Source organism: Schistocerca gregaria, chromosome 5 (assembly GCF_023897955.1).
Source record: "Schistocerca gregaria isolate iqSchGreg1 chromosome 5, iqSchGreg1.2, whole genome shotgun sequence".
Lineage (NCBI taxonomy): Eukaryota > Metazoa > Arthropoda > Insecta > Orthoptera > Acrididae > Schistocerca > Schistocerca gregaria.
The window spans coordinates 173,430,055-173,453,794 of record NC_064924.1 but is presented as its reverse complement, the minus strand read 5'-3'; the positions used below and the strand labels follow the sequence as shown (position 1 = coordinate 173,453,794).

The 23,740-nt window shown below is 40.3% G+C and overlaps 1 protein-coding gene across 2 annotated transcripts in view; it reads right to left on the bottom strand.

Moving 5' to 3' along the window:
* Positions 1-1,480: 1,480 nt before the first annotated feature.
* LOC126271992 (F-box only protein 42) overlaps positions 1,481-23,740 on the bottom strand; it is a 71,500-nt gene continuing 49,240 nt past the window's right edge. For both annotated transcript variants that reach the window (XM_049974474.1, XM_049974475.1), the window contains exon 8: positions 1,481-3,731. In XM_049974474.1, the coding sequence (XP_049830431.1) occupies positions 2,909-3,731 (823 nt within the window). In that variant the 3' untranslated portion in view covers positions 1,481-2,908. The remainder of the gene's footprint in view (positions 3,732-23,740) is intronic.

Genomic DNA, 23,740 nt, shown 5'->3' with positions numbered 1-23,740 from the left:
AGAACATTCTTATAATAATCTGCAGTGTGTTTGGAACTGTGTGCATGTCACTGTACCCTGGTAATAAAAAATCTGATAACCAAGGCCTTACTGGCTGACTTCTGCACTTGTGCCATTTGTGGTGGGGGCTGACCATGTCGCACTCATTCTGTGCTGCTCCACTTCATCTCTTGGTCATATCAGTACATCCATGCTTAATAAGCAGTGATGATTTTTGCCACCAAGCAACACCTTTGTCCTCAACACATTGTTTCCAATAGTGGGACACATAAATGCCAGCCTGCATTTGCTGTGGAGAAAGTAGTCGTGGTATCCATCATGCACACATCCTAGACATTTACAAATGTTCTTTTAAAACAGTGTGAGTGCTCCCAACTGATATCCCAAGGATTTGTGCATGCAGTGTCACAGTGAGAGGTGAGTCATCACAAATAGTGGCATCTGCTGTGTTGATTATTGTTTTTGTTATAGTAGTAACAGGTGCACTTGTTCCAACTTGAAAATCAGCATTTTCCCAGTCACTGCTGGAAGCATGATGCCAGTGGGAACATGCTTGACAAAATATTGCAGTCTCCATAAGCTCTCTTCCATCATAGTTTCAGAAGCATTTTTCTTCAAGAGAACACAGAACTTCACTGCATAATGCTGTTTATGAAAATCAGACATGTCTAGAGCCAATTATGAAACATGTTCGCTCTCGCATGCTGCAAACACTCAACTAACAGAGCTATTGCTGTGAAGTTTGCAGTGATTAGCAATTAAAGTATGTAGTTCAATGGCACATGGACTGATGTCGCATGCAGGCACTTAGCAAAAGGAAAAAATTCGTGCAAGTCTTCACTGAACATCACTCATATAGTATTTTGTATCTTGTGTACCTCCTTTCTTGTAAAGCAGAATAATTACAGCACTATTCCAGATTTGGGGAATTGTTCACCTGCACAGATGTCCTGCAAAATTTTGAAATTCCTTTTGTATTACTTTATTTTTAGGTTGAAGCCTTTCTATTGACACATCATTTGCAGGCACCTCCCCTTTCTTCATATCTAGAATGGTTTTACACATCTCATTTGACACTGTTTCTAGGATGTTATCATTAACTATGGGTTTTGGATTAATCTCTTTAACTGTAGAACCATTTCATTAAATATATGAATGCTTATACAATTTTCTGTGTGTTGTTGGTTACTCTGATAAAATGTGATGACTATGCAATATAAGTTTCTTCTGTTTTTTTCAATAGTTTCTGAAATCAAAACTGTAGTTATTTTCTTTCTAATCTTCTCTAATGCATTACCAATTAGTACTGTTCAGTTTTATCAAGTTCCTATTATGGTTTATTTGAAATGTTCAGTTACTCTTTAATAGATGCATTTTTACATTTGAGCTTTTCATTTATTTTGCCAAAATGAATAGTTTTCAGTGATTGATTTCCAAAAGCAAAAATACTCTTATGGGTAACAAAAATTTCATAAATCCATCCGTGTATCTATAAAAATTTACTGCCACTTCAAATACACATGTATTTGCCACTGGTATACCTTCTCTATTTACCTGATCAGGCACTGTTTTTTTGTTTATACTATTGTCATTCTAGAGAAACCTCACATCATTATACTGTAATTCATATATAAGAATGTACATGTGTTGAACGTAGTTATGATTGTATAACAACTAAGATTATATGACACTAGTTATTTGAAAGCATTGAAATTAAAGCAAAATAACATATATAGTTTTACTGTATATGACTTGGCACTTTATACTCTCAGCAATTGTCACTGAATTGATAGCAGCTGACTGTACAGGTCACACATAAGATATTCTTTAAGCTGACTCAAATTTAAATAGTCACCACAAGCATTATAATTTGGTCTCTAATTGGAAAACAGTCAATAAGGCGCTGTAAGTAAAAATCATGGAACACCATAGATTGCACTAGTACTAATTTACTAATTTGTTTCACAGAGAGAGACAATTTCATATCATGTATTAATGTGGCCAACCTATTACACTAATTTTCAGCCAGCTCATTTCCAGCCTGCTATTCTTCGTACATATAAGAAAAAATTCAGTTGAGAAAAATGTTAAATTACAAAGAGAGTGAATGGCTCCACACAAAAGGCGTGTCCTCTTAATTTATGTTCTGAGTGAACTGCCCATCCTTTCGAATCTTCTCCTAACCAATCAATGCTTCTTTCTTTCCTGAGAAAAGAGAGTACAAGTTTGGAAGGCTAAGAATAGTATACTCTACATTTAAGTGTTTCTGTAAACAGTGCAGTACATCCAATGTTGCCTTCAGAAAGCAAGTACTGGCCCACCACCTTGTCTATTTGGAAAACACACACACACACACACACACACACCTATTGAAATGCAGATTCAGTATGTGGCAAATAATCAATACTAAAGCTCATAAGATGGAACAGTTTGAGCTTAAAGATTTAAAAACCTTCTTAGATCAAAGCTCTAAAAAGTATCATAATGTGACACCAAAAAAGTAGAAGCAAAAACTTGAAAGTGGTTACTGTCTTTGCATCAGCCTTCAAAAAGCAAGATCTTGGGGCGGAATCCCCGTAACTACGTTAAGATTATATGAGTTCATTAATTCAGATTATTTTATGACAGTACTTTATTTGTTGTACAGCTGCACAAGTTGTATGTCCGAAAATATCCATAGACTTAACATCAAATGTTTACACTCATTTCTTTATTTAATTTTAACTTTTTCTGTGCCATAATTTTCAATATTTACAAACTGTGAAAGGAATTTCTTCCATTGGCAGTATTTTTTAGGAGGGTAAAAAAAAGGAACAAAACATAACATAAAAATAAATAAGTCCCTTAACACAGATATAGGTGTTTCATGCCTGCAGTCTTCCGAGTACGCTTATTATTTTGAATAGAATTAAATGATTCCTTTTGGTGACGTAATGAAGTAGAGAGAATTTGAGACTGTATTTGATCCATAAGATGACTGCTGGGCACTAGCAGCAATGGAAGTTGCATCTTTTTGAATACCACCAAACATAATGAGTTCACCTTTACCTGCGACTAAAGTATACAATATCATTTCTTCAGGCCCTCTATTTTCCTTAACAGGCAACCATCTCACAACACAGTGTGAAAGGACATTTGAAATATCTAAAACATACATTGACATTGATGACTTTGAAGGTGGAAGCCTTCTCCTTACAAATGCAGGTGTGTCGGTTGATTTACTTGTCTCTTCAGCTTTCGCAGCGCCAGAGGATGAACTGTTGCTTCTGCGTGACAAGCTAAGTAGTCTTTCTTCCATTCGACGTAATGACTCTAACTGTCTTTGCCTATTTGTGTTTACATTACTTCTAGATGTATCATGATCTCGAAACGCTACCATATTTCCAATTCTTCGGCACATATTAGAATCTAAATTTTCAGGCTCGCGGCAAACTGGCATCCCCATTGACAAATTTTCAGGATTCTCATACTTTTTGGAAGCCCCCAATCTCAATTTTTGTTGATTATTTCCTTCAGAATTTTTTACTGTCTTTGAAGTGGAATGACTTGCACTGAGATCACTCTGAGAACCACTAGTTAGCCTTTGTTGACAAAGACTTTCAGGATCACTTTCATCACCACTGCTTGAGCTTGTAGATGCACTTGGTTGTGTGTTACTTGCTTGTCTCGTTGTCAGACTTCCTCTTCGGCCATTGACATTAAATTCTTTATCCGATGTATTTTCGGTGTTCCTGCAAGACGAAAAAATCACTTTAATTGAACATACTTCACAGACCCATTCAAACACACATAATGAAATATTAATACTAAATTTATCAGGACATGAGATTGTAGGCATGGCTTATCTACCGTGTATACAGACAATGCGTGATCATTCCTTATCAGTAACTACAAATAATAGTCCAGTATTTTAGACTCTACCACTAAAGTAAAAGCCTGTTACCATGGACAGTTGACTTGGCTACAATAGAAACACTTGTAACTCTGTTGCACTTATTTGCTCCACACTTGAAATGATGGGGCATAGAGCAAACATGCAGAGGGAGGGTGGGGTCGAAGTCCATGTGGGGGTGGGGTATTCTTAAGTTTAAACTTTCAGAACTGGAGGCTTCCTTTTCACCTTTTCATGGACGGGAGAGAGAGAGGGGGGGGGGGGGAGGGGGAGAGAGAGAGAGAGACAGAGAGAGAGAGAGAGAGAGAGAGAGAGAGAGAGAGAGGAGAGAGAGAGAGAGAGTTGGTAACTGCAAACAACATGAGAAGGCAGCAACTGACACACACAAGTAAAAATTGTGCAGCAGAAGAATGAAATAATTTTGGTAAATTTATTACACTAAAAAGGCATTAAACACATCACACATGATTAAAGAAAGTGATGAGACGGGGGGTGGGGGGGAGGGGAACAAACAGCAAGAAGTTGAAAGGAAGTACAGATAATAAAATATCCACAGTAAGATAGTAAGTATGAACAAAGCGAGGGATGTGGAAATAATAGATTACCAAGTGAATTAATCCTGGCATATGAAGTGCTTGGGAAACTGCAAGACAATACTGAGTAAAGTCAGGAAAGAAACTGAACTACTTAAAATTACTTTATGATTAGCTCTATTGCACATTGTGCGTTTTCATTACTGAGTAATAGTTGATCCACTTGATGAAATATTGATTTTGTACTCCCAAATATTTTTGTTGCTTGCACATTTCTTTTCATGTATGCAATTTGTGCCTAGCTCCAAGTTGGCAATTTCTGTGTCACATTTCACTTCTCATACATGTGTTAATAGTACTGTGAATTTTTCTTGCTTTGCATGAGCCTGGCCTCTGACTGCAAGAGGGAATATTATAGGTTAATGTGTGCCTCTGCCATAGCAAACACTTGCTTAATGATTATGTTTTACTTCCTTTTGTATCCCATAGAAAGTTATAATTATGACACAGCAATGCTGATTTACTATTATTCAATCAGAGGTCTTAATTTATCTGTTTGCCTTTGTCAAACACATTACCCATATAAACAATGACAGACATCTCACCTCAGATAAAGAATCTCTATAACACATTTGATGAATATTTAGTGGTGAAGGTGAGAGCCTTGTACCAACAATGGTGAGTATAGTCACAATGTAATGCAGACCTTTGTATGGTACAAAAGCTACAATTTAGTACAAGATTACTATTTACTAGATAATTTATGACTGCATGTAATGATCAATTATATAACAATATTAGTATGTTATACATCGATTAAGCAACTTACAAGCTCAGGAAATGTACAATGATAATTCGCAATATTTTGAAAACGGAGTGTATCCGTCATCTACATCTACATCTACATGACTACTCTGCAATTCACATTTAAGTGCTTGGCAGAGGGTTCATCGAACCACAATCATACTATCTCTCTACTATTCCACTCCCGAACAGCGAGCGGGAAAAACGAACACCTAAACCTTTCTGTTCGAGCTCTGATTTCTCTTATTTTATTTTGATGATCATTCCTACCTATGTAGGTTGGGCTCAACAAAATATTTTCGCATTCGAAAGAGAAAGTTGGTGACTGAAATTTCGTAAAAAGGTCTCGCCGCGACGAAAAACGTCTATGCTGTAATGACTTCCATCCCAACTCGTGTATCATATCTGCCACACTCTCTCCCCTATAACGCGATAATACAGAACGAGCTGCCCTTCTTTGCACCCTCTCGATGTCCTCCGTCAATCCCACCTGGTAAGGATCCCACACCGCGCAGCAATATTCTAACAGAGGACGAACGAGTGTAGTGTAAGCTGTCTCTTTAGTGGACTTGTTGCATCTTCTAAGTGTCCTGCCAATGAAACGCAACCTTTGGCTCGCCTTCCCGACAATATTATCTATGTGGTCCTTCCAACTGAAGTTGTTTGTAATTTTAACACCCAGGTACTTAGTTGAATTGACAGCCTTGAGAATTGTACTATTTATCGAGTAATCGAATTCCAACGGATTTCTTTTGGAACTCATGTGGATCATCTCACACTTTTCGTTATTTAGCGTCAACTGCCACCTGACACACCATACAGCAATCTTTTCTAAATCGCTCTGCAGCTGATACTGGTCTTCGGATGACCTTACTAGACGGTAAATTACAGCATCATCTGCGAACAACCTAAGAGAACTGCTCAGATTGTCACCCAGGTCATTTATATAGATCAGGAACAGTAGAGGTCCCAGGACGCTTCCCTGGGGAACACCTGATATCACTTCAGTTTTACTCGATGATTTGCCGTCTATTACTACGAACTGCGACCTTCCTGACAGGAAATCACGAATCCAGTCGCACAACTGAGACGATACCCCATAGCTCCGCAGCTTGATTAGAAGTCACTTGTGAGGAACGGTGTCAAAAGCTTTCCGGAAATCTAGAAATACGGAATCAACTTGAGATCCCCTGTCGATAGCGGCCATTACTTCGTGCGAATAAAGAGCTAGCTGCGTTGCACAAGAGCGATGTTTTCTGAAGCCATGCTGATTACGTGTCAATAGATCGTTCCCTTCGAGGTGATTCATAATGTTTGAATACAGTATATGCTCCAAAACCCTACTGCAAACCGACGTCAATGATATAGGTCTGTAGTTAAATGGATTACTCCTACTACCCTTCTTGAACACTGGTGCGACCTGCACAATTTTCCAATCTGTAGGTACAGATCTATCGGTGAGCGAGCGGTTGTATATGAGTGCTAAGTAGGGAGCTATAGTATCAGCGTAATCTGAAAGGAACCTAATCGGTATACAATCTGGACCTGAAGACTTGCCCGTATCAAGCGATTTGAGTTGCTTCGCAACCCCTAAGGTATCTACTTCTAAGAAACTCATGCTAGCAGATGTTCGTGTTTCAAATTCTGGAGTATTCCATTCACATGCTCCCCTCACTGTTTACACTATTCCTTAGTCAACAAACACCAGTGCACTCACTTTCGAGCAGTAACAGCATGCAGACACTTCATTCAAGAATATGATCAGTGATAAAAGTAACTAATTATTATTAATTTTTTATGATACAGTCATAACCAGTTTCGGCCTTAAAAGGCCATCATCAGATGCTACAACAGAGAACAGAAAAGTTTAAATTAAGACCTGAAATAAGTGCAGTTATTTTCACTATGTCTGATTGTGAAATTAGTAAAATGCTATTAACATGCATATGGGATATACCTATGGGCTTCATTTGATGAACAAGTCTTCATGCACTGTCATTTAAACATAAAATCAGAAACCAGGGAATTATGCACATACAACAAAATGTACTTATCCTTCCCTACTCTTTGCGCTACATCTACATCTACATCTACATGACTACTCTGCAATTCACATTTAAGTGCTTGGCAGAGGGTTCATCGAACCACAATCATACTATCTCTCTACTATTCCACTCCCGAACAGCGAGCGGGGAAAAACGAACACCTAAACCTTTCTGTTCGAGCTCTGATTTCTCTTATTTTATTTTGATGGTCATTCCTACCTATGTAGGTTGGGCTCAACAAAATATTTTCGCATTCAAAAGAGAAAGTTGGTGACTGAAATTTCGTAAATAGATCTCGCCGCAATGATATACATCTCTGCTGTAATGACTTCCATCCCAATTCACATACCATATCTGCCACACTCTCTCCCCTATTACGTGATAATACAAAACGAGCTGCCCTTTTTTGCACCCTTTCGATGTCCCCTGTCAATCCCACCTGGTAAGGATCCCACATCGTGCAGCAATATTCTAACATAGGACGAACAAGTGTAGTGTAAGCTGTCTCTTTAGTGGACTCGTTGCATCTTCTAAGTGTCCTGCCAATGAAACGCAACCTTTGGCTCGACTTCCCCACAATATTATCTGTGTGGTCTTTCCAACTGAAGTTGTTCATAATTTTAACACCCAGGTACTTAGTTGAATTGACAGCCTTGAGAATTGTACTAGTTATCAAGTAATCGTATTCCAACGGATTTCTTTTGGAACTCATGTGGATCACCTCACACTTTTTGTTATTTAGCGTCAACTGCCACCTGCCACACCATACAGCAATCTTTTCTAAATCACTTTGCAACTGATACTGGTCTTACTGGCCTTACTAGACGGTAAATTACAGCATCATCAGCGAACAACCTAAGAGAACTGCTCAGATTGTCACCCTGGTCATTTATATAGATCAGGAACAGAAGAGGTCCCAGGACGCTTCCCTGGGGAACACCTGATATCACTTCAGTTTTAAACAATGATTTGCCGTCTATTACTACGAACTGCGACCTTCCTGACAGGAAATCACGAATCCAGTCGCACAACTGAGACAATACCCCATAGGCCCGCAGCTTGATTAGAAGTCGCTTGTGAGGAACGGTGTCAAAAGCTTTCTGGAAATCTAGAAATACGGAATCAACTTGAGATCCCCTGTCGATAGCGGCCATTATTTCGTGCGAATAAAGAGCTAGCTGCATTACACAAGAACGATGTTTTCTGAAACCATGCTGATTACGTATCGTTCCCTTCGCGGTGATTCATAATGTTTGAATAGAGTATATGCTCCCAAACCCTACTGCAAACAGACGTCAATGATATAGGTCTGTAGTTGGATAGATTACTCCTACTACCCTTCTTAAACACTGGCGACCTGCGCCTTTTCCCACTCTGTAGGTACAGGTCTATCGGTGAGCGAGCGGTTGTATATGATTGCTAAGTAGGTAGCTATTGTATCAGTGTAATCTGAAAGGAACCTAATCGGTAGACAATCTGGACCTGAAGACTTGCTCGTATCAAGCGATTTGAGTTGCTTCGCAACCCCTAAGGTATCTGCTTCTAAGAAACTCATGCTAGCAGCTGTTCGTGTTTCAAATTCTGGAATATTCCATTCGTCTTCCCTGGTGAAAAATTTCGGAAAACTGCATTCAATAACTCCGCTTTAGCAGCACAGTCATCGGTAACAGTACCATCGGCACTGCGCAGCGAAGGTATTGACTGCGTCTTGCCGCTTGTGTACTTTACATACGACCAGAATTTCTACGGATTTTCTACCAAATTTCGAGACAATGTTTCGTTGTGGAACCTATTAAAGGCATCTCGCATTGAAGTCTGTGCCAAATTTCGCGCGTCTGTAAATTTAAGCCAATCTTTGGGATATCGCGTTCTTCTGAACTTCGCATGCTTTTTCCGTTGCCTTTGTAACAGTGTTCGGAGCTGTTTTGTGTACCACGGGGGATCCGTTCCATCTCTTACCAATTTATGAGGTATGAATATCTCAATTGCTGTTGCTACTATATCTTTGAATTTGAGCCACATCTCGTCTACATTCGCATAGTCAGTTCGGAAGGAATGGAAATTGTCTTTTAGGAAGGCTTCTAGTGGCACTTTATCTGCTTTTTTAAATAAAATTATTTTGCGTTTGTTTCTGATGGATTTGGAAGAAATGGTATTGAGCCTAGCTACAATGACCTTGTGATCACTAATCCCTGTATCAGTCATGATGCTCTCTATCAGCTCTGGATTGTTTGTGGCCAAGAGGTCAAGTGTGTTTTCGCAACCATTTACAATTCGCATGGGTTCGTGGACTAACTGCTCGAAATAATTTTCGGAGAATGCATTTAGGACAATCTCGGAAGACGTTTTCTGCCTACCACCGGTTTTGAACAAGTATTTTTGCCAACATACCGAGGGTAGGCTGCGCATGACCCCTATAGAACAACCTTCAATCATGGAAATGATAAAATACAACAATTATCACAATGCTATTTCAATCATTTATTCATAAAGTACGACAGTAAATATAGGTCTTTAAAACTGTAAAACCTATTTACAACAAAGTAAGGCTTTTTCAATAAAGGAAATAGAGTAGCAATCTTTATGGTATATTTTTCGGTGCTCAGTGGTGCTACACTCAGGCTTTACACAAATGCACATAACTTTTGGAAAGCTGGCACACAATGGATAACTACGGCAGTTCCTTGTTGCAGCTTTCTGGCACTCTTCCTCTGACTGCAAGGGATTTATATTAGCTAGTTCATGTTAGGAAGCACAAACGCGGCATGGACTCTTTCACTAGGCGGCCTATGATCAGCTGGTGCATGTGCGAAGGGAGCTGTGACTAACTCAGCTAAGTAAATCGTCGTGAATTTTAAAATATGCGTTAGTTGCAGACTCATTTTGTTCATTGAGGAGTTTGTACGGCTCTTTGTGTTTTCTGACATAAATCTCCAGTTGTTTCAAAATGTCCAACTGTCTAATTTTTTCAACATTATGTAGAATTTTTAGTAGTTGGTCAATGTTACCAATATCATATCCAAACCCTTGCATATGTAAACCTAACGCTGTTTTACTGCTGGTGTGTGTGTGTGTGTGTGTGTGTGTGTGTGTTCTTTGAATATTAAGTCAAAGAACCTGCCTGTATGGCCGATACAGCTTTTATCACAATCACGGCTTGGCATTTATTACTCGTAAGTGCCATGTTATGGCACTATCTTATTTTTCTGTTACACGCTTTCATGCACGCAATTTTAACTCCCTTTCTCTGGATCATATGCTCAGTTCTACCTGATGTTTTCTTATGTATTTCATGTTACTTTTTAACTTGACTTTATCGGATATTGCGATCTGTCTTAATATGTCTAATTCTTTCTTTACTTTTGCTTAGCATAGGAGAAGCCATATCATTCTATGTATCATAGATTAAAAGTATGCATGCTTTTGAAATAGATGATGACTGGAGAGGGGATTGACAATCATATTTGTACGTGCTGGTTTTCTGAATATTTGAAATGCATGTCTGCTGTTTTTGTTGTAAAAATAAATAAATAAATAATGATGATGTAAATAAAATAGAAAGAAACTTCCACATGGGAAAAATATATTAAAAACAAAGATTCCAAGACTTACCAAGCGGGGAAGCACCGGTAGATAGGCACAATAAATAAAACACAGAAAGACACACACATAGAATTTCGAGCTTTCGCAACCGGCGGCTGCTTCGTCAGGAAAGAGGGAAGGAAAAGGAAAGATGAAAGGATGTGGGTTTTAAGGGAGAGGGTAAGGAATCATTCCAATCCCGGTAGCGGAAAGACTTACCTTAGGGGGAAAAAAGGATAGGTATATACTCGCGCGCGCGCGCACGCACACGCACGCACGCACGCACGCACGCACGCGCACGCACACGCACACGCACACACACGCACACGCACACGCACACATCCATCCATCCATACATACATATACAGACACAAGCAGACATATTTAAAGGCAAAGATTTTGGGCAGAGATGTCAGTCGAGGCGGAAGTGCAGAGGTAAAGATGATGTTGAATGACAGGTGAGGTATGAGTGGCGGCAACTTGAAATTAGCGGAGATTGAGGCCTGGTGGATAATGAGAAGAGAGGATATATTGAAGGGCAAGTTCCCATCTCCGGAGTTCGGATAGGTTGGTGTTGGTGGGAAGCATCCAGATAACCCGGACGGTGTAACACTGTGCCAAGATGTGATGGCCGTGCACTAAGGCATATTTAGCCACAGGGTGATCCTCATTACCAACAAACACTGTCTGCCTGTGTCCATTCATGCGAATGGACAGTTTGTTGCTGGTCATTCCCACATAGAAAGCGCTTTCTATGTGGGAATGACCAGCATATGTATGGATGTGTGTGTGTGTGTGTGTGTGTGTGTGTGTGTGTGTGTGTGTGTGTGCGTGCGTGCGTGCGAGTATATACCTATCCTTTTTTCCCCCAAAGGTAAGTCTTTCCGCTACCGGGATTGGAATGACTCCTTACCCTCTCCCTTAAAACCCACATCCTTTCATCTTTCCTTTTCCATCCCTCTTTCCTGACGAAGCAGCTGCCGGTTGTGACAGCTCGAAATTCTGTGTGTGTTTTATTTATTGTGCCTATCTACCGGCACTTTCCCGCTTGGTAAGCCTTGGAATCTTTGTTTTTAATATAAATAAATAAATAAAATATACACTTTGCGTCTACTTTATGTTCCATCATGAATTTGATCTTGGCATGCATACTACTTGTTTTCTTGGCCAAGTTTTCTATTTGCATTTTGTTCCCTCCATAAAGCTCAACTGAGTCATCAATGTAGCTTTTGTAGTATACTATGTTGTTGTTGTTAATTTCTCGATTCACCTTGAAAAAAAGCCTTCTCCACCAGGTTAATAAAGATATACGCAATGGTTCCTGCTAAGCAGTTCCCCATGGTAAGGCCATCACTTTGCCTGTAACATTTGTTGTTAAATATACAATAGTTACGTATTTGTATATAGGTTCTCGATATCCACTGAAGTGAAAGTGGAGCACCATCTGGTATTTCCCGAGTGAATGTCGCACTGCTTGTAATATTATAGGATTCTGCATAAATAAAATTCATTTTCAATATTTTATTGAGCTCCATATTAATTTTGTATGTAGAACAATCTATATTATTAATTACTGGTCTGACTGAGCAATTTTAATCTCCGCTATCACATTTTCAACGTACCTGGGTCCTGCTCTTTCATCACACTGTACTAGTGACCTCGGCAATGCTTCGCAGTTGCAAAAATATGTATGGATGTTGTATAAATGTACTAATCTCCCCGCCCCCCCCCTCCAATATCTCTCCATATCCTCACCACCCCTCTCTCTGGCCATCTCCCCCCCCCCCCCCCCCACCTCTCTCTCTCTCTCTCTCTCTCTCTCTCTCTCTCTCTCTTTCTGACATTAAGACTTATTTACTGTTATCACTAGCGAGGCATAAAAAATGTTTTACGTCATGATCAAATTGGTTGTTTTTTGCTGAGGTGTTTTTTTACCAACTTTGTTGTTGTTTTTTGTATCAAATTTGGTGGTGCATTTGCAAAATCCCATGCTGTCAAATTCTGTATTTCTTGCCAAAACCATTGTTTTTGTCAAATTCTGTGTTTTTTTGCCAAGTTCAGTTCTGTTATTTATGCCGAATTTGGTGTTTGTTATCTACATCTATACGGATACTCTGCAAATCACACTTAACTGCGCAGAGAGTTAATTAAAACCACCTCCACAATAATTCTCTATTATTTCACTCTCGAAAACTGTGCAGAAGAAATGAACACCAATATCTTTCCATGCAAGCTGTGGTTTCCCTTATTTCATTATGATGATTGTTACTCTCTATGTAGGTTGGTGTCAATAAAAACACAGGGTGTCTCATGAAAGATGCCCAGGAGGGGTCTGCAGGTTGTGTGGCGTGTTTGTCAGCTATTACCACTGCATCTGCAAATGCATAGTTCTTGGATACCAACACTTTGCGCCTGCCACCTACCTGTGTGACTGAGTTTACGGGTATTTTTTTTGGAGTTTTTTTGTCAAGTTTAATCACTTCAAATATTGTTGCTAGCCATCATTATTCCAACTGCGCTGAGTCCGGGGCTTTCCCTGCCTGTGTGTTGCTGGTACATTCCTCAGACAGAAACACTGTGCACATGTCTTCTGTACTGTGTCGAGTTTCCATTCGGTATGGTATACACGAAAGACCAATGAGTGTTTCTTGTGTTGAACTATGCAAAAACAGAATTACACATGGAATGTAGGTTTGAATTCAAATGAAAATTTTCTAGTGTGCGTGTTCCCAATGACTTGATGTGCAGATATTTCAAGAGACTGGATCTGTTTTACACAAACAAAGGCCTAGAGAACCTAGTGTTTCAACTGCAAATAAATTAGACGAGATAGGAGAGACCTTGGAAAGAAGTCCAAGAAAATTTCTGTACCATTTGACACTTCAGACTGGTGTGTCAAGAGCATCTACTTGCAGAACTCTGCACAAATTTAGGAACTCAGATACTGTTGCTCAACGTTATTATTGCAACTTGCTGTTACACTCTGTGCATGATGAGGAAGTTGATCCTGGGATGCGTTTTTTTTTTTTTTTTTTTTTTTTTTTTCCTGATGAAGCATGGCAGCATTTGTCAAGATACATAAATGCTCAGAACAATTGACGTTGGAGCTCTGAAAATCCTTATGGATTACATCAACAACCTCTCCACGATGTGAAAACAGGAATGTGGTATACAATTACTGCAAGACGAATTACTGGACCAATCTTTTTCCACGAAACCATACGTTCTGACAGGCATGTGAACAATATGAACAATATACTGCATCCTTTTTCGAGAACTAACAACTAACGAAAATATGTACCGTTATTTAATGCAAGCCAACACACCGCCAATGCTTCTATGACAGCAATATGAAGTGTTTTTGATGATGGGATGAATGGTTAGCCTCCACATTCTCTAATCCTAAATCCATGTGATTATTATCTTTGTGGAACATTAAAAGATAAGGTGCATGCAAACCAAACCCTGCACGCTCGAGGAGTTGGAAGTCAGGGTTCAGCTAGTCATATCACAGATTTTGGCAGCCGAAATTTGCTGAGTGTTTGCTAATGTGTTCAGGAGATGCCAGGTGCTCTTATAACAGGGGGGGGGGGGGGAGGGATCATTTTGAGCAACTACTGTAAATAAAGGCACACTTAAGTTAATCAGATGACAATGCTGTTTATGCTTAACTCCAAGGGAGTGTGTGCACATCTGCCTACTAGTAGATTAGTGTCCGATAGTCGGGTGAAGCGGTGGTGGCCGACGTGGATTCCGTGGTTTATGGTGGCAACAGCTGGTGGCTGAGCTGCATGACCCCTCCCAGGTGTCTTTCTGCATTCAGAGGAGAAAGTTGGTGATTCAAAATTTGTGATAAGATCCTGCCACAATGAGAAACACCTTTGTTTTAATAATGTCCATCCCAGATATCTTATGTCCGTCATACTCTCTCTCTCCTATTTCTCGATAATAAAAAATGTGCTGTACTTCTTTGAGCTTTCTGAATGTACTCCGTTAATCCTATCTGGTAAGGATCCCGCACCATGCAGCAGGACTTAGAGAAAGGATGGACAAGCATAGTGTAGGCAGACTCATTAGTATATATGTTGGATCATCTAAGTGTTCGCCAAATAAAACGCGGCTCCCTGCTGCCGTTGGATAAGCAGCTGCAGCAGCAAGTCGTATACCCCTAGCTTGCTTACTTGTTACATAGTTTAATTCTTAATTTCTTTGAGTGTTTTTGGGTACTTGCATTGTTTAATTCATAAATTTTGGCCGTATTATAGTAGTTGAGAGTTGTAGCATTGTGCTTTAGTGTTTACTTTGTAGATTCTTACTTAAATTGCGTGTAGGAGGTGTAATTTCGAGTCTTAGTTACTGTAATCGTAAATTCAGGCAGATTGTAGTGCAGTCGTTAGGCATTTGTACAGGTTAGTTAATACATTCTTTGTGTGTTTCCCTTGCGTTATCTAGGCACGGACTCGTGTTTCAGTAACTGTTGTTCAGCATCGATTAGAATGGACAGGGACTGTGATTGCTGTGTTCGGATGGGGGCTGAGTTGGCATCCCTTCGCTCACTGACTTCGGTCACGCAGCTTGAGGCTGTTGCCAATGGGCACCACTGTGGGGAGCCGGACTTGGGTATCACGGGGATGTCAACCTCGTCCCGTCTGTCCCCAGATCGGCCTGCCATTGTGGTTGCCCCGGTTGGTGCCCGCAGTGGGGCTGAGCCCACGCCTGTGGTTGATTGGGAGGTCGTTCCAAGGCGTAGCAGGCAGCAAAAGAAGTCCCCGGAGGCTGATCAGAAAGCCTCCCTGGTGCGTCTGACAAACAGGTTTCAGGCACTGTCTCTGGCTGAACCAGATGCAGCTGTCTGCCCTGTTTTAGAGGATGATTATTAGCCTTCAAGGTCCGCGCAATCACAGAGGGTGGGATTATTAGTAGTTGGGAGCTTCAATGTTAGGTGCGTAATGGGGCCCCTTAGGGATATGGCGGCTAAGGAGGGGAAGAAATCCAGTGTGCACTCCGTGTGCATTCCGGGTGGAGTCATTCCTGATGTGGAAAGGGTCCTTCCGGATGCCATGAAGAGCACAGGGCGCAGCCAGCTGCAGGTGGTGGCACATGCCAGCACTAATGACGTGTGTCGCTTTGGATCTGAGGAAATTCTCTCTGGATTCCAGCAGCTATCTGATTGGTTGAAGGCTGCCGGTCTCGCTTACGAGATGAAGGCAGAGCTCACCATTTGCAGCATCATTGACAGACCCGACTGCAGACCTTTCGTGCAGAGCCGGGTGGAGGGTCTGAATCAGAGGCTCAGACGGTTTTGCGACCGTGTTGGCTGCAGATTCCGTGACTTGCACCATAGGGTGGTGGGGTTTCGGGTTCCGCTGAATAGGTCAGGAGTTCACTACACTCAGCTGGTGGCTACATGGGTAGCGCAGGCTGTGTGGCGTGGACTGAATGGTTTTTTTAGGTTAGAAGGCCTCGGGAAAGTACGGGGTGGGCTGCAATCTCAAAGGGTGCATGACAAATACAGGACATTGCTTGGATCAAGGAACAGTCGGAATTGTAGTTGTAAATTGTATTGTTGTAGTTGTGCTGGGAAAGTCCCCGAGCTTCAAGCGCTACTAGAAAGCACACAACCTGAAATCATTATAGGAACAGAAAGCTGGCTAAAGCCTGAAATAAGTTCTGCAGAAATTTTTACGAAGTCTCGGTGTTCAGGAAAGATAGATTAGGCAGAATTGGTGGTGGAGTGTGTGTCTGTCAGTAGTGGTTTATCTTGTAGTGAAGTCGAAGTAGATACTCCGTGCGAATTGGTATGGGTGGAGGTTATACTTAACAGCCGAACTAAGTTAATAATTGGCTCCTTCTACAGACCCCCAGACCCCAATGATATAGTTGCTGAACAGTTCAGAGAAAATTTGAGTCTCATAACAAATAAATACCCCACTCATATGGTTATAGTTGGTGGAGACTTCAACCTTCCCTCGATATGTTGGCAAAAATACTTGTTCAAAACCAGTGGTAGGCAGAAAACATCTTGTCCTAAATGCTTTCTCCGAAAATTATTTCGAGCAGTTAGTCCACGAACCCATGCGAATTGTAAATGGTTGCGAAAACATACTTGACCTCTTAGCCACAAACAATCCAGAGCTGATAGAGAGCATCATGACTGATACAGGGATTTGTGATCACAAAGTCACTGTAGCTAGGCTCAATAATGTTTCTTCCAAATCCACCAGAAACAAACGCAAAATAATTTTATTTAAAAAAGCGGATAAAGTGTCACTAGAAGCCTTCCTAAGAGACAATCTCCATTCCTTCCGAACTGACTATGCAAATGTAGACGAGATGTGGCTCAAATTCAAAGATACAGTACTAACAGCAATTGAGATATTCATACCTCATAAATTGGTAAGAGATGGAACGGATCCCCCGTGGTACACAAAACAGCTCCGAACACTGTTACAAAGGCAACGGAAAAAGCCTGCGAAGTTCAGAAGAACGCGATATCCCAAAGATTGGCTTAAATTTACAGACGCGCGAAATTTGGCACAGACTTCAATGCGAGATGCCTTTAATAGGTTCCACAACGAAACATTGTCTCGAAATTTGGTAGAAAATCCGTAGAAATTCTGGTCATATGTAAAGTACACAAGCGGCAAGACGCAGTCAATACCTTCGCTGCGCAGTGCCGATGGTACTGTTACCGATGACTGTGCTGCTAAAGCGGAGTTATTGAATGCAGTTTTCCGAAATTTTTCACCAGGGAAGACGAATGGAATATTCCAGAATTTGAAACACGAACAGCTGCTAGCATGAGTTTCTTAGAAGCAGATACCTTAGGGGTTGCGAAGCAACTCAAATCGCTTGATACGAGCAAGTCTTCAGGTCCAGATTGTCTACCGATTAGGTTCCTTTCAGATTACACTGATACAATAGCTACCTACTTAGCAATCATATACAACCGCTCGCTCACCGATAGACCTGTACCTACAGAGTGGGAAAAGGCGCAGGTCGCCAGTGTTTAAGAAGGGTAGTAGGAGTAATCTATCCAACTACAGACCTATATCATTGACGTCTGTTTGCAGTAGGGTTTGGGAGCATATACTCTATTCAAACATTATGAATCACCGCGAAGGGAACGATACGTAATCAGCATGGTTTCAGAAAACATCGTTCTTGTGTAACGCAGCTAGCTCTTTATTCGCACGAAATAATGGCCGCTATTGACAGGGGATCTCAAGTTGATTCCGTATTTCTAGATTTCCAGTAAGCTTTTGACACCGTTCCTCACAAGCGACTTCTAATCAAGCTGCGGGCCTATGGGGTATTGTCTCAGTTGTGCGACTGGATTCGTGATTTCCTGTCAGGAAGGTCGCAGTTCGTAGTAATAGACGGCAAATCATTGTTTAAAACTGAAGTGATATCAGGTGTTCCCCAGGGAAGCGTCCTGGGACCTCTTCTGTTCCTGATCTATATAAATGACCAGGGTGACAATCTGAGCAGTTCTCTTAGGTTGTTCGCTGATGATGCTGTAATTTACCGTCTAGTAAGGCCAGTAAGACCAGTATCAGTTGCAAAGTGATTTAGAAAAGATTGCTGTATGGTGTGGCAGGTGGCAGTTGACGCTAAATAACAAAAAGTGTGAGGTGATCCACATGAGTTCCAAAAGAAATCCGTTGGAATACGATTACTTGATAACTAGTACAATTCTCAAGGCTGTCAATTCAACTAAGTACCTGGGTGTTAAAATTATGAACAACTTCAGTTGGAAAGACCACACAGATAATATTGTGGGGAAGTCGAGCCAAAGGTTGCGTTTCATTGGCAGGACACTTAGAAGATGCAACGAGTCCACTAAAGAGACAGCTTACACTACACTTGTTCGTCCTATGTTAGAATATTGCTGCACGATGTGGGATCCTTACCAGGTGGGATTGACAGGGGACATCGAAAGGGTGCAAAAAAGGGCAGCTCGTTTTGTATTATCACGTAATAGGGGAGAGAGTGTGGCAGATATGGTATGTGAATTGGGATGGAAGTCATTACAGCAGAGATGTATATCATTGCGGCGAGATCTATTTACGAAATTTCAGTCACCAACTTTCTCTTTTGAATGCGAAAATATTTTGTTGAGCCCAACCTACATAGGTAGGAATGACCATCAAAATAAAATAAGAGAAATCAGAGCTCGAACAGAAAGGTTTAGGTGTTCGTTTTTCCCCACGCGCAGTTGGGGAGTGGAATGGAAGAGAGATAGTATGATTGTGGTTCAATGAACCCTCTGCCAAGCACTTAAATGTGAATTACAGAGTAGTCATGTAGATGTAGATTCTCTGGTTTGCCTTCCCCACAACATTTTCTGTGTGTTCTTTCCAATTTAAATTGTTCATAATTGTAATTCCCAGGTATTTAGTTGAATTTACAGCATTTAGATTTGATTGATTTATTGTGTAACTCTAGTTTAATGGAGTCCTTTTACTACTAACATGGTTGACCTCACACTTTTCACTGATTAGTGTCCGTTGCCAATTTCGACACCATACAGATATCATTTCTAAATCTTTTTGCAGTTTGTTTTGAACTTTTGATTGCTTTACTAGATGATACATGACAGCATCATCTGCAAAAAAAGTAAGATGGTTGATAAGATTGTCTCCTAAATCATTTTATAGAAAAGGAACAGCAGAGGGCCTATAACACAACCTTAGGGAACGGCAAAAGTCACTTCTGTTTTACTAAATGACTCTCCATAAATTACTATGAACTGTGACCTTTCTGACAGAAAATCATGAATCCAGTCGCGTAACTGAGACAATATTCCATAAGCCTGTAACCTGATTACAAGCCACCTGTGGGGTATGATGTCAAAAACCTTCTCGAAATCTAGAAACATGGAATCAATTTTAATACCTTGGTGATAGCACTCAATGTTTCGTGTGAGTAAAGAGCTAGTTATGTTTCACAAGAAAGATGTTCTCAATATCCATGTTGTCTGTGTGTCAATAGATGGTTCTCTTCGAGGTAATTCATAATGTTTGCACACAATATATGTTCCAAAATCCTGCTGGAGATCAAGGTTAATGATATGGGCCAGTAATTAAGTGAATTACTCCTATTGTTTTTCTTGAGCATTGGCATGCCTTGTGAAACTTTCCAGTCTTTGGGTATGGCTCTTTCGTCGAGTGAGTGGTTGTATATGATTGTTAAGTATGGAGCTATTGCATCAGCACACTGTCACAAGAACCTAATTAATATAAAGTCCGGACCAAGGACTTTCTTTTATTAAGTGATTTAAGTTGCATCACTACTCCTAGGATATCTACTTCTAAGTTACTCATGCTGGCAGCTGTTTTCGATTCAAATTCTGGAATATTTACTTTGTTGTTCTTGGTGGAGGTATTTTCAGAAGACTACGTTCAGTAACTCTGTTTTAGCTGCAGTGTCATTGGTAATATTTCTCCAGATATCTCGCAGAGAAGGCACTGATCGTGTCTTGCTGCTGCTAGCATACTTTACATATGGCCAAAATGTCTTTGGATTTTCTGCCAGGTTTCGAGACAAAGCTTCATTGCCGAAACTACTATAAGCAACTTGCATTGAAGTCTGCGTTAAATTTTGGACTTCTGTAAAAGATTGCCAATCTTGAGTATTTTGCGTTCATTAAAATTTGGCAGGTTTTTTTTGTTGTTTCTGCAACAATGTTCAAAACACTTTTGTGTAACACAGGGGATCTGCTCCATCATTCATTAATTTATTTGCTGTGAGTCTCTCAATTGCTGTTCATAGTATTTATTTGCATTCAAGTCACATCTGGTATACACTTACATTGTTAATTTGGAAGAAGTGGAAACTGTCTTTCACGTAGGCATCAAGCGAATTTATATCCGCTATTCTGAATAGATATACAGTGGAATGTTGCTTAACGAGCACCTCCCGTAATGCACAATTCGTTAAAGAGCAAAACAAATCGTAAATAAATGATTCACTTAATGAGCAATGTTTCGCATAACGAGTGATGACGGTTTAGCATGACATCACCAGCTGTTCGTGCATGGTGGGATCTCATTCAGCTATATGAAGACCTTTCATTGTCAGCAACAGCTTATGAACAATGTCTTTTAGAACATACTGCAGTCTGAGGTTAGCACTCTTTCTGCTACTATCACAGTGCAGCTTGTGATGACACATTTTTCTAAACTTGTGTTCACATAGTGTTTTCTTGTGTGCAAATTGTAATAACCCACATAGAAATGTCCCTGAAGATAAAGCCACAAGAACAGGACCACATGAGAAAGAAAATGACCTTAAAAATGAAACATAAAATCACTGAAAAATGCAAACGTGGTGTGAGCATTGCTGATTTAGCATGCACATAAAATCAGTTTACATCGACTATTTGCACCATCCTCAAGAACAAGGACAAGATTAAGGACACAGATGCTTCAAAGGTACTGACAAGAGTATCTAAACAATGGATTTGTGTTCTGTACGATGTTGAAACATTGCTTCTTATATGGATAAATGAAATGCAATTGAAAGGTGGCGCTATTAACGAGAATATCATTTTTGAGAAGGCGAGAATGATTTTCACCGACATCATTAAGATGATGCCAGAATCATCAGCAGCTGAAGAAGTGTTTAAAGGAAGCTGGCTGTGTTTCAAGAAGTTTAAGATAAGAACCGGCATCCACGGTGTTGTGAGCCACAGCAAAGCAGCCAACTCCAACACAAAGGCAGCAAGGAACTTCGTTGGCAACTTCATGATGTTCATAGATTCTGAGGGTTATCTGCCGCAACAGATTTTTAATTATGATGAGATAGGTCTATTCTGGAAAAAGACGCCGAAGTGTACCTTTATAACAGCAGAGGAGAATGCATTGTTCAGTCACAAAGCAATGACAGACCATCTCATATTGCTATTCTTTGCCAATGCAAGTGCTGATTTCAAAATTAAACTGCTGTTTGTTTACCATTCAGAAACTCCAGAAAAGTCCAGAAGAGTAGGTTAAATATGGTGTAGAGGTCCAACAACAAGGCTTGGGTGACACGTGATCTTTTTGTGATTGTATCAATAAAGTGATTGGTCCTTGGTGAAAAAAATATTTGGTTGAGAGATGAATCTGCCATTCTATGTCTTGCTTGTTACGGACAACACTCATGCCCATTCTCCAGGCCTTTATGACCTCCTCCTCAAAGCATTTCAGTTCATCAAGATCCAATTTTTGCCTCCCAACACCAATCTGTTACTCCAGCCTGCGGACCAGTAGATTATTGCTAACTTTAAGAAGCTCTACACTAAAGCAATCTTCGAGCACTGCTTTGAGTTGACTGAAGCTACCAATCTCACTCTCCGAGTTTTTCTGGAAATATCACTTCAACATTGTTGTGTCAAGATGACTGAAAATGCATGGGATGGGGTTACCAAGTGAACTCTTACTTCTGCTTGGAAGAAGCTTTGGTCAGTGTTGTCGAATGTGACTGAGGCATTTGAGTCAGTACCTGTGGAGCCTGTTGCCAACAATTGTGTCTTTGGCGAAGACCATGGGACTAGAAGTGGATACCAATGAGCTTGTGGAATGTCACTGCCACGAAACGACCACCATAGAGCTATTGGAGTTGCAGTGTGTTTCACAGCAGGAAGTTGTGGAGAGGATTTCTTCAGAGAAAGAGGAGGAGGAGGAGGCAGCGGCGGAGCTGGTAAGAGCAAAGCAGCAATATTCTGGCATGATAAGAGAAATGCTGAAAGCACGGGAAGTGGTTATCAAGAGAATTCTTACTTATTCTTGGAAGAAACTTTGGCCAGAATGTGTTGTTGAATGTGACTGAGGCATCTGAGTCAGTACCTGTGGAGCCTGATGTCAACAAGCAGCACGAAGTCGGTTGCATCATACACTGAAAATCACCACCCCAATAAAGCAGTGGCTACAAGTGCTAAAAATTTATTTGATGATAATTGTTTCACATTTTCTCCACGTATTGAAGAATCGGCAGAAACAAATGACTACAGATAGCTTCCTAGTAAAAAAAAACAGTTATGTATAATAAAGTGGATAATACTGTATGTATAGTTTTCTTTGAATAAATGGCATGAATAAGATACAACTTTTAGTATTTTTTCTGTGTGGAATGCATTATCATATTTTACATTAATTTATATGGGACAAATTGTTTCATTTAACAAGTAAAATCCTGAAACAAATTATGTGAGGTTCCACTGTATTCTTCATTTATTCATGGAGGACTTGGGAGTTACAGTATTCAGTCTTTCTACGACAATCCTGTATTCACTAATCCTAGCGTCCGTTTTGATGCTCATTATTAGCTCAGGATTATTGTTTTCACAATCATATATTATTCGAGTACTTTCATAAACTAACTGCTTGAAATAATTTTCAAAGAACGTGTTTAGCGCAATTTCAGATGTTTTATGCATACCTTCAGATTTAAACATGTATTTCGCCACCACATCGAGGGTAAACTGAACTCACCACCTACCATAGTTGTACGACTCTGGTACATGCTTGAAATTCCTTTGAACCGTTCAGCAATCATTTTGTGTGGGTTGGGAGGGCAGTAAAAGGATCCAAATATTATTTTATTCTCTATCTATACGAATTCACAGGAACTACCTATTTCAGTATGCTACAAATAAACTACTTCTAATAGCAACAAACACACCACCGCCAACTGTATTCAGCCGATCCTTTCTAACACTGTTAGGTCCTTTGCAAAAATTTCAGCTGAACATATCTCCAGCTTTAGCCAGCTTTTAGCACCTGTATCGATTTGAACGTTGGTGCTTTCTATTAGCACTTCGAGCTCTGGTACTTTCCCAACACAACTATAACAATTTATGACTGTTATACTGATGGTACATAGATCCATGTTCTTCCTGC